Source organism: Schistocerca gregaria, chromosome 7 (genome assembly GCF_023897955.1).
Source record: "Schistocerca gregaria isolate iqSchGreg1 chromosome 7, iqSchGreg1.2, whole genome shotgun sequence".
Lineage (NCBI taxonomy): Eukaryota > Metazoa > Arthropoda > Insecta > Orthoptera > Acrididae > Schistocerca > Schistocerca gregaria.
Window position 1 is genome coordinate 117005266 of NC_064926.1, and position 12519 is coordinate 117017784.

The 12519-nt window shown below is 43.4% G+C and overlaps 1 protein-coding gene across 1 annotated transcript in view; it reads right to left on the minus strand.

Annotated features, from left to right (window-relative positions):
- LOC126281339 (gamma-butyrobetaine dioxygenase-like) overlaps positions 1-12519 on the minus strand; it is a 74729-nt gene that overhangs the window by 12503 nt on the left and 49707 nt on the right. The window contains exon 8 of the mRNA XM_049980224.1: positions 26-163. Within this exon, the coding sequence (XP_049836181.1) occupies positions 26-163 (138 nt within the window). The remainder of the gene's footprint in view (positions 1-25; positions 164-12519) is intronic.

Below are 12519 nucleotides of genomic sequence, written 5' to 3' on the forward strand. Positions count from 1 at the left end.
TGACATGAAGTGTATTTTAACTTACCTTATAGGCATGGTAAAAAGGAACAACTATGTGAGATGGTGTTTGGAGAGGTCCCATGGTTCGATTATTGTAATGTATCTCTGTAATATCGCCATCTTGATTCAAGCAAATTACTGGCCACAACTGTGAGTAACGTTTCTGAAAGAAAGATTTACAGTCTAAGCCAAATTATAAGAATGAGTTTTATTTATCTGCCTTACAGTGGATGAAAAAATGTGAGTCTAAGTTGTCTGTGAATGGCTGAAAAGTATTACTATGAGTAACAGTGCAATTGGTAAACACATAACATGAGAAATTATTAATGAGGAAGGAGTTGCAACAACCAGCCACAGTTCAGCATTCACATTTATTTTATTATAGTTTATTAGTGTTGGATGACTATCTACACGAGATGCACATTTATATCTACAATTCACAAGGCAAATAGAAGCCCAAATGTTGTGTAACATGGGATTCTACAGGATAACATGTTGCACTTCTATTGTCTTAGGCCGATGAAAGATGTTCATGCATGTTGAAAAATGTAGTCTCAGGTTGTTGTTAAATGTGTGAAATCCCACAGTGCACTCTCATTTTGAATGTGCAGGTGAAGTATAAGTCACATCTGCTCCAGACATTGACGAGGTGCAACAGTGAGTAAACCCCTCCACCTACTGTGGTGGAGCATTTTCTCTTTAGCTGCAGCAGCTTGATGGTGCCTTGGGGGCCAAGGAGCAAAAGGGTGTGTGGAAGAATGTAAATGATTTAAAAACAGTTGAAAGTTGGTTACATAAAAATAACATTGACTGAATGAATGGATTTAATAGCTGATGTCAAAGCAAGCCACATATATTTTGGAATCTTTCACTGAGCTACGAAGTTAGATAGATCTGTTCATCAGCTACTGTAACTGAAACTGTACAATTTTGCATAAAATGCAGAAGAGGTGACACTAAAAGGTTAATGTCATATGGTAGCTTGAGCAGATTACAGCTCTCTTCCAGCACCGACATGTCACAACAGGGTTACAAATTCGAACACAGCCCTGTCACACTGCATGGTAGGCTCACAAAAATAATTAACTACAACAGCCACCCAACTTTCTTTACAACGTAAAGTGAACATACAAGGTGGAATCCAAAATTTCCGAGACTGATGCTGCTATCTGGAAAGTAGGGGTAGTAGATCTATGCACCGCTAGCTGGCAAGAGCTGCATATCTAATGAGTAAGTGTGCAGAGTGGCATTCAGCTGGGAGGACGTGTTGCATGTCCACAGTAATTACCGTGATACTCTGTATTTGGTGTGTAGCAATTTTATGATGGATCCGCGAACAGAACAGCACTTGTGTATCAAATTCTGCGTGAATCTTGGGAAAAGTGCTAAGGAGACCCTTGCAATGGCTTGGTTATGACCCAGAGACAATGCAACAATCGTCCCAGGGGAAGAGCCTGGGCTCTCTAAGATGCAAAAAAGCGAGACAGGCGAAGAGCAAAGTGAAGAGCTTGATCATAGTTTTCTTTGATACCAAGGGAATTTTGTATAAAGAATTCATCCCACCCAACCAAACAGTTAATTCCGCATACTATTGTGATGGTTCCATGAAAGCGTGCAGCAATGATGGCCCGAACGTTGGCGTCAAGGGAATTGGCTGCTGCTTCATGACAGCACACCCTGTCACACGTCCTTGCTCACCAGAACCTTTTCAGCAAACAGCAACATGGCGGTTGTACCCCACCCACCGTACTCACCAGATTTTGCACCTTGCGACTTCACAATATTCCCAAAACCAAAATTAAAGTTGAAAGGCCGTTGGTTCGACACTCTAGAGGAGATTCAAGAAGCATCACTGGCGGTGACAAACACCCTCAAAGAACAGGACTTCCAGAAAACATTTGACTAGTGGCAGAAGTGCTGGGACCAGTGCGTATGTGTGGATGGGAGCTACTTTGAGGGTGATGGTGACCATTAGTCCAAAGGTAAGGTTTCAACAGATGGCAGCACCAGTCCCAAAAATTTTGGATAGCACCTCGTACATTCTTTTGGGTGACACACTGTTCACAAGGTACAACATTCATTAACCCAACACTATGGAACATCTCACTTAGCTCCACAGTGCAGGAGACAAATTGAAAGTGAGTAAAGGAGATAGTATTTGTGATTTTCCAAGAAATTTTATTGAAAAAAAGAAAAGAAGGTATGACATAGCTGCGAGCAATACAATTCAATAACTAAGAAGATATGGATGGGCTCACATATGGCTATTGGCTAAAGTGATTTGAATAATCAAGATGAGAGAAGTTCATTCAGTGCTGAAACTGAAGAAGCACACTTTCAAACTATGAAAGAGGTCACAGTGTTTCCACACAGACTTACTTCGATTGGCAATACTTACTGAAAACGCACAGAGAAGTATTACAGGTGACAATTGGTACTCATCAGTAGAACTTGTCACTGAATTTTTTTTAAATTAAGGGCCTCACACACATCAGCACACTGAAAAGAAATAAAAATGAAATATCACATCAGGTTCCTCCTAATAAGAAACTACGTTTGAAGACAACTGTTTATCATTTTACAGATAACATGAAACGTGTTTCCTTTGTGCTCAAGAAACCAAAAGCTGCAATTCTGATCTCTTTTATGCCCATGCACTAAACAAAGATCCTCAATATAATATGATAAAAGGTGGTGTATACTGCCTATTCCTCAAGTTGTCAGACGAGAAGACACCTTTGGCCATTTTCTTCAGATTAGTGAATGATGCTTGTGATGTGAATTCTTATGTGGTAGATAAAGCTTCTCCAAAAGGAGGAATAAAGGTGAGATTGATCTTCATGAAGATTCTAGCAAGACATCTTGCTGAGACTCGTACGAAGCATAAACCTTCTACAAGACGCTCCCCGCGAGAGTTGAGTGACACCATCACAAGAATATTTCACATACAAGATGAGCTGCAGACACTGAAACAACAAATGTGCCTTTTGCCTTCCTGTGTCCCAATTTGTTTGAAGTGTTCAAGGGAGGTCTGTGTGAGAAGTGTGCAAGCTGAAAGTGAGTAAAATATGATTCAGAACCTTGTAAGACTGCATAATTAGTGAGTACTTGTTCTTTTAAAATTTTCCCTTTATTGAATTACAGAGTGGAATAGCTGCTCTATTTTGAAACAATGAGCAGTAAACTCAAAGCTGAATTTGCATCCAATTTCTCATAAGTGAGGGGTGTTTTTTCAACTAGTTATTTTGCGAATCAGTAATATTATCCCTCTGACAATCAGTGAGTGAGTAGAGAGCTGATTATCTACTGTTATTTTTGTGACACACAAATTAAAAATACACACATATTTTGATTGAGTGATTAACTGAGAGACTATGGGACCAAACGGCGAGGTCATCAGCCCCGCGATTCCAAAGGGGGTTATATAAGAAAGAGTGTGCTAAAAGTGAACTGATTCAGTCAGAGGAGTCAAATTATAAAAGAATGAACATTAAACACACACAGTATATGCATAAAAGGTGAGGTCAAATCTAAAACTGGAAGAAGGGGGGGGGGGGAGGGGGGGAGTGGGCGAAGGGGAGGGAGGGGGGGAGTAGACGAGGGGGGGAGGGAGGTGCGAGGTCACATGAAGACTGCAAAAGGAGTCCCAATCATAGCCAACCCGCCCCTGCTCCAAGACGAAAGGAGAACCTTATACATGGAAATGAAAACCACTTTCACAGAGGAAACTGAGGACCAGGTCTACCATCTGTGGATTAAATTTAAGGAAGCAGGAAGACTATACTTAGCGCAAAGGGTCGAAAGAAGGGGACATGCCACCAATATGTGAGATATCATCAGTCTGATGCCACAACCACATTATGGGGGCGGGTCATTACGTAGGAGGAAACAATGGGTGAGCTGGGTATGGCCAATGCGTAAACAACATAAAACAGTGGACTCCTTCTGAGAGTGGCACATACAAGACACCAGTAAACCATAGGAGCAACAGAGACCTTAGGACCCTGGAAGAGAAGGGGGGGGGGGGGGGGGGGGGGTTTACAGGAGGTAAGACAAGGGGTGCAGCCCAGTGACTGAAGATGGAGATCCTGGCAGAGGGTAGTGAGAAGCATGCCAACCAGCAATCCCACCCGTGGGCGGGTGTTAGGAGGGAGACATCCCACATTGGCGAAGAGCACAGCGTATACAGGATGGTCAGGGAATTGGCTCCGTTGGACGTGTAGAGGGGAACCCCTGCTTCTGTGAGGAGACTATCAACAGGATTAGAGCGAAAGGCACCAATAGCCATGTGCACCCCACAATGATGGACAGGGCCAAGGAGTTTCACAGTGGAAGGAGCTAATCAATTCTGGACAAAATCAGAGCGCAGTAAAGATGGGGAAGAGTGGAACGATCTGCACCCCAAGATGTGTGGGCCACGAGGCGGAGAGCATTAAGCTTCCGCATGCATGTAGTCTTTAGGTGACGAATGTGGGGCAGCCACGTCAGCTTGTTATGAAAACTAAGACCCAAGAAATGGGACTGTGTTACAACATCAAGGAGCTCGTTGCCTAAATAAAGTTCTGGATCAGGGTGTACTGTGGGTCAATGACAAAAAATGCATAACCCACCTTTAGGAGAAAGAAAACGTGAAGCCATGGGTGGTGGCCCACATAGAGGTGCGATGGATGGCGCCTTGGAGCTGGCACTCAGCAGACACCATAGAGTGGGTGGTGGTGGTGGTGGTTACTGTTTAACGTCCCGTCAACAGCGAGGTCATTAGAGACGGAGCGCAAGCTCGGGTAAGGGAAGGATGTGAAAGGAAATCGGCCGTGCCCTTTCAAAGGAACCATCCCGGCATTTGCCTGAAACGATTTAGGGAAATCACGGAAAACCTAAATCAGGATGGCTGGAGACGGGACTGAACCATCGTCCTCCCGAATGCGAGTCCAGTACCATCGAGTGCGAGCTGCACCAAAACCAAAAATTGTCAATGTACAACGCCAGGGTAACCAGAGGCCCAACAGAGGTCACAAGCCCATTTACAACAATGAGGAAGAGCGTGACACTTAGCACAGAACCCTGTGAAATACCATTCTCCTGAATATGAGGGGTGCTGAGTGAAATGCCAACTCCAACCCAAAAGAGCCGGTAAGGTAAAAACTCACACATAAAAATCTGAAGGGGACCACGGAAGCCCCAGTCATGGAGTGTAACTAAAATGTGACGGCACCAAGCCATGTCATCCGCTTTATATTGGTCAAAGAACACTGCAACAAGGTGCCGGCAGTGAGTAAAAGCCTGTCAGATGGCCGGCTCCAATCCGAGTAAATGGTCAGTTGGAGACTGCCCTACCTGGAAGTCACACTGATATGGTGACAAAAGGTCCTGAGATTTGAGTACCCAACATAATCTGGAGTTGACCATCCTTTCAAGCAGTTTACAAAGCACATTTGTAAGGCTATTGGGGCAGTAGTTGTCAAGAGATGTTGGGATTTTCCCAGGCTTAAGGATGGGAATAACTATACTGTCTCACCTTTGTGACAGAAAAGCACCCGTGAGCCAGATGTGATTGAAGACCTTGAGGAGCTGTTGCCTCTGGGGAATGTCCAAGTGTTAAAGCATCTGACTGTGAATGGAGTCTGGCCCCGTGGCTGCGTCTCGTGAAGGGCTAAGAACCTGCACCAATTCCCATTCAGTGAAAGGAGCATTGTAGGGCTCAACATGGTGCGGGATGAAATGGAGGGGGGTCTGTTCAACTCTGCATTTCTGTTGGAGAAAGGCAGGAGGATAGGAAGCGGACGATGATGCCATCACAAAGAGTGTCGCAAAGTTCTGTGAGGATCAATGGATCAGTGCACAGAGCTCCTCGGATGTCCAGACCCTGGACAGTTGACTGTTGCTGGTGGCCCAGAATGCTACGGACCTTCGACCAAACCTGCAATAAAGAGGCATATGTCCTCAGGGAGGAAACACAGTGCTCCCAGCATTTCTTTTTATTCAACTTAATAATGTAACAAGACTTAGCACAAAGATGCTTAAAAGTAAAAATGTTAGTCTGGTTGGGGTGTCCCTTAAATCGCTGCAGCACCCGTCAGTGGTCCTGGACAGTGACTGCAATGTCCTTGATCCACCATGCTACCGGTCGATGACAAGGGGGCCCTGTGGATAATGGGACAGCAGTGCCAGCAGCATGAAGAAGAGCGGCAGAGATGCCTTGCAAGACTACATCAACAGAATTCGAGAGGAAGGTGTCAAAGCGGACAATAGACATGTATAAAGGCCAATTAGTCCGGCAGAATGCTCAACGTCGGGGCCTGTCTGCCTGGCAGCAGCAGGGGAACGATAGTGTCACTGGGAAGTGGTCGCTGTCACAAAGGTCATCATGGGATGACCAATGTAGGGAGGCCATGAGGGCAGGGGAGGAGATCGCGAGATTGATAGCAAAGAAGGTGACATGAGCGGCACTGAAGTGGGTAGGGGAATCATCGTTGAGGAGACACAAATCGAAGTCCGTGGTAAGTTGGTCAATTAGAATACCCCGAGCCATTGATGTAACACTCCCCCACAGTGGATGGTGGGCATTAAAATCCCCAAGGAGGAGAAACGGGGGTGAGAGTTGCTGAAGTAAGGTAGATAGTGCAACATAAGCAAGTAGCCTACCTGGAGGGAGGTAGACATTGCAAATGCGGATTGCCAGTCATTTGCACTCTAACCACTATCACTTCCAAGGTGGTACGTAGGGGGATCCAGTCACTAAGGACATTGGAGTGAACCAAAGTGCAGACCCCCACCAGACGCTATCCCAGGGCCAGCACGATTCTAACAGAACACCCAATAACCACATAAAGTGAAAGAGTGGTCATAATGGAAATGCGTTTCTTGGAGGACAAGACGGAACGCAGAATAAGAGGAGACAAGACGCACTTCCAGTAGGTGACGATAGTTGCCGCTGCAGTTCCACTGGACGTTCGTGTGTGTGAGCCCAAGGCAGATATGAAGGAGCCAAGGATGAGGTCAGCTCACTTGGTCAGTAGTTGTCACCAACAAGGATGGAGCGACATCCATAAATAAGATATCAGACTAAGTTTGCAAGAGGGGAGTTGGTACCTCTGGGGTCACCGGAGACGCATTCACTTGGGATTTATGTTTGTTCTTCTTTTTCTGAAGTGGAGGAGGACGGGACATAAGGGGAGCAAAGGCATCTGCAAGATCAGGAACCGAAAGAGAACGGGACACCTTGGGGCCCACAGATGGTATATCTCGTGGTCGAGTGGTGGTAACAGTCTTCTGGCCTGAGAGACACCAGAGAGAGGATTCCTGGGAGGGAGCCCGATCACCGGCAGATGCCAAAGGAGGGGGGGCACTTCTTCAGTCGGGGTGGGGGTGGGGGTGGGGTTGGGGGTGGGGGTGGGGGGGAAGGGGTGACTCCCTCATGGGAGGTCATGCGAATGGCAGGGGAGGTGGGAGCGGAGAGTGGGGTGAGGCTGGGGTAAGGATGGGAGAGGGGGAGGAGGAGGAGGAGGAGGAGGAGAAATATAATATGTCTGCTTGTGTCTGTATGTGTGTGTGTGTGTATGTGTGTGTATAAATAAAATAGAAAGAAACTTCCACATGGGAAAAATATATTAAAAACAAAGATTCCAAGACTTACCAAGCGGGAAAGCACCGGCAGACAGGCACATGAACAAAACACACACACAGAATTACGAGCTTTCGCAACTGGCAGTTACTTCGTCAGGAAAGAGGGAAGGAGAGGGAAAAATGAAAGGATGTGGGTTTTAAGGGAGAGGGTAAGGAGTCATTCCAATCCCGGGAGCGGAAAGACTTCCCTTAGGGGAAAAAAAGGACAGATGTACACTCGCGCGCACACACACACACACACACACACACACACACACACACACACACACACACACATATCCATCCGCACATACACAGACACAAGCAGACATATTTAAACACTCGCGCGCGCGCACACGCACACGCACACGCACACACACACACACACACACACACACACACACACACACACACACACACACACATATCCATCCGCACATACACAGACACAAGCAGACATATTTAAATATGTCTGCTTGTGTCTGTGTATGTGCGGATGGATGTGTGTGTGTGTGTGTGTGTGTGTGTGTGAGTGTACACCTGTCCTTTTTTTCCCCTAAGGGAAGTCTTTCCGCTCCCGGGATTGGAATGACTCCTTACCCTCTCCCTTAAAACCCACATCCTTTCATTTTTCCCTCTCCTTCCCTCTTTCCTGACGAAGCAACTGCCAGTTGCGAAAGCTCGTAATTCTGTGTGTGTGTTTGTGTGTTTTGTTCATGTGCCTGTCTGCCGGCGCTTTCCCGCTTGGTATATATATACCTATCCTTTTTTCCCCCTAAGGTAAGTCTTTCCGCTCCCGGGATTGGGATGACTCCTTACCCTCTCCCTTAAAACCCACATCCTTTCATCTTTCTTTTTCCTTCCCTCTTTCCTGACGAAGCAACCACCGGTTGCGAAAGCTCGTAATTTTGTGTGTGTGTGTGTGTTATTTTATTGTGCCTGTCTACCGGCGCTTTTCGCTTGGTAAGCCTTGGAATCTTTGTTTTTAATATATACTTTAAAACAATTGCATAACTGTAAAAATGTGGCATTTATAAAAGATTGTGAGAAAATTACTGCTTCCCCTGTACAATAAACATCAACCCTGCATGCGTAAATCATCAACTGTAAAATAATAAAAGTACCAAACTTATCCTTATGTATGCCTTACAAGCCCTCCTTCAAAATTTTTTGCAATCACAATAATGTGCTGTAGGTCACCAGCTCTAGCTTTTGTCACCAACACACATGGTGGGAGGGGGAGTGGGGGAGGGGTATAGTTAGCAAACACAGTTACTCAAGTAGGGGCTTGTAGTGTGCTCTAGCTGCACACTGTGACAAGATTCAAGTAGCCCTTTTCTGTAACATGAGAATTTCATTTAATCGACTCCATCCAATCCAGATAACAATACCTGTAGGAAACCCAGAACTATCAGTGTAAGATCGAAAGAAATGCCTCCCACAGGTGAGAGTATTAAAATCCTAATGGTAAACTGCCGAAACATTCACAACAAAGTGTCAGAATTTGAAGTACTCCTGAAAAGCAGTGAAGCTCACATAATGCTAGGTACAAAAAACTGATTGAAACTTGAAATTAATAGCAGTGAGATTTTGGGGGGAAATTTAAATGTATATTGAAAAGACAGGCAAATGGGAAATGGAGGTGGTGTATTTGTTGCAGTAGGCAATAAACTCAAATCCGCCGAGATAGAAATTGAAACGGCATGTGTGATTGTTTGGGCAAGACTCAGTATCAGGGGTGGGCATAAAATTATAACTGGATCCCTCTATCGCTCACCAGACTCATCTCTTAATGTAACTGAAAACTTTAGAGAAAACCTCAGTTTACTCGTACATAAGTTCCCCTATCACACTGTAAACACTGGAGGAGACTTTAATCATCCAACAATTAACTGGGAAAATTACAGTTTTGTTAGTGGTGGCATGATAAGACATTCTGTGAAACTTTACTAAATGCCTTCTCTGAAAACTACGTAAAACAGATAGTAGGGAACCCCACTCATGATGGAAATACAGTATACTGGATCCAATGGTGACAAATAGAGCTGGCCTCTTTGAGAATGTCCACATCCACCATGATTCGGTTGTGGCAACAATGATTACCAAAGTACAAAGGACTAAAAATGGAAGAAAGATATATATGTTTGTTCAGTAAGCTAGATAAAATATCAGTAATGTCATATCTCAATCAGGAACTTTAAACTTTCAGCACAGGTCAGGAGCATGTAGAGAAACTCTAGCTCAAATTTAAAAGGATAGTTGACCATGCACTGGATAGATATGTACCCAGTAGAACAGTTCATCATGGAAGGGAACCTCCATGCTATACAGTCACTGTAAAGACATTTCTAAAGAAACAGAGATTACTGCACAATAGTTGTAAAACAAAGCATAGGGTTATTTGTAGAGAGATGCTGAATGATACATGTTCGGTCGGCAAAAGAGCAATGCCCAATGACTTCAATGACTACCATAGCAGAATATTGTCAAACGACACTTCACAAAAATCCACAGAAATTGTGGTTGTATGCTGTCAGTGGCACCAAAGTTAGTTTCCAGTCATCAGTGAATGAAACATGAACTGAAATAGAGGGTAGCAATGCAAAAGCTAAATGCTTAACTCCACTTTCAAATGTTCCTTTAGAATGGAAAACCCAGGAGAGTTTCAGAGTTGCCCCAATTTAATCCTCCTACCACTGAAAAGATGAATGACATAAGTAGTAGTGTCAGTAGTGTTGAGAAACAGCTGAAGTCGTTCAAATTTAACAAAGCTCCAAGTCCTAATGGAATCCTTGTCAGGTTCTATAGTGAATTTGCATCTGAGTTAGCTCCTCTTGGAATTATAATCCATCGCAGATCCCTCAAACAAAAAACCGGGCCCAGTTCTTGGAAAAAGGCACAGGTCACATCCATCTACAAGAAGGGTAGTAGAAGTGATCCATAAAACTACCGTCCAATATACTTGACACCAATTTGTTGCAGAATCTTATAACATTTTCGGACATGCCCCAGGGTAGTATGTTGGAAGGGTAGTACAAGTGATACACAAAACTACGGTCCAATATCCTTGACATCAATTTGTTGTAGACTCTTAGAACATATTCTGAGCTTAAACATAAGGAAGTATCTTGAACAGAATGACTTCCTCAATGTCAACCAGCATAGTTTTCTAAGGCATCGATAATGTGAAATCCAACTCATAATTTTCTCACATGACATACTGAAAGTTTTGGATCAAGACAGTCAGTTCTTGATTTCCAAAAAGCATTTGACTCATTACTGCATCTACGCTTATTGTCAAAAGTACAATGATATTGGGTATCAAGTGAAACTTGTGACTGGATTGAGGACATTTTGGTAGGGAGGACACAGCATGTTATCTAGGGTGGAGGGTCATCATCAGATGTGAAAATAAATTCAGATGTGCCCCAGGGTAGTGTGTTGGAACCCTTGCTGTTCTTGTTGCATATTAATGAACTTGCAGGTCATATAAACAGTAAAATGTAAAATCAGGTGTTTTTTTTTTTTCTTTTTTTTACAGATGATGCAGTTATCTTTAATGAAGTACTGTCTTAGAGATGCTGCATAAATATTCAGCCAGATCTTGATGAGACTTCAATGTGGTGCAGAGATTGGCTACTTGCTCTAAATGTTCAGAATTGTAAAACTGTGTACTTCACAAAATTAGAAAATGCAGTATCCTTTAACTATAATGTCAATGGGCTACTGTTGGAATCAGCCAACTCGTACAAATATGTGGGTGTAACACTTTGTAGGGATATGAAATGGAATGATCACATAGGTTCAGTTGGGGGTAAAGCAGACTTAGACTTTTGTTTATTGGTAGAATACTGGGGGAAGTGCAATCAGTCTACAAAAGAGATTGCTTACAAATCACTCGTGCGACCTATCCTAGAATATTGAACTCGTACCAGATAGGATCAACAGGGGATATTTAATGTATACAGAGATGGACAGCATGGATGCTCACATGTTAGTGAAATCCATGAAAGAGTGTCACAGAGATACTGAAGGAACTGAAATGGCAGACTCTTAAAGATGGACATAAACTATTCCAAGAAAGTATATTAACATAGTTTCAAGAAACGCTTTAAACAATTACTCTAGGGATATACTACAACCCCAGTGAATTGTTCATACAGGGGTCATGAAGATAAGATTACAATATTTACTGCATGCATGGCGGCATCTATGCTCCATACGTGAATGGAACAGGACGAAACCCTAATAATTGGTACAATGGGACATACCCCCTACCATGCATCTCTCAGTGGTTTGCTGAGTATAGATGTAGACGTTTTAATTTCATCCCAAAAAATTATTCCATGAGCTACAAGGGTTAGAAAGTAATCCAAATAAGCCATTTTAGCACTATCTGAGGAGCAAACTTTAGAAACAATTCCCAGAGAAAAACATGTAGGACTGAGTCACTGATATAGTTACCTGGTCTTTCCAGCTGAAGTCTTGATTAACATACATTCCTAAAAGTTATGTGCATCGTACTCTTTATAACTCATTTCTGACCAGTACCAGCTGGAGACCGTGGTTACAATTCATTTTTCCAAATTGAATATGATTGGTTTTCTTCAAATTAACGGCCAGCCTTTTGGCATTGAACTATGAATGAAAGGACTTAAGGACTTAATCAGTTGTTATGAATACAGATTCCTCAATACTGAACACTATTGCACTAGTGTCATCTGCAAACAACATGCTCTTAGCTGCAGATTTTGAGGTGTGTATGTCATATATATAAATATGTAACAGAAAGGAATCTGACATTGTAACCTATGGTACACCTATTTTGACTTCCTTTGCATCAGATACTAATCTGATTTTATGAGTAGAATGAGCTGATGCGAGTTCCACAACCTGCAATCTATTCTGCAAATATCA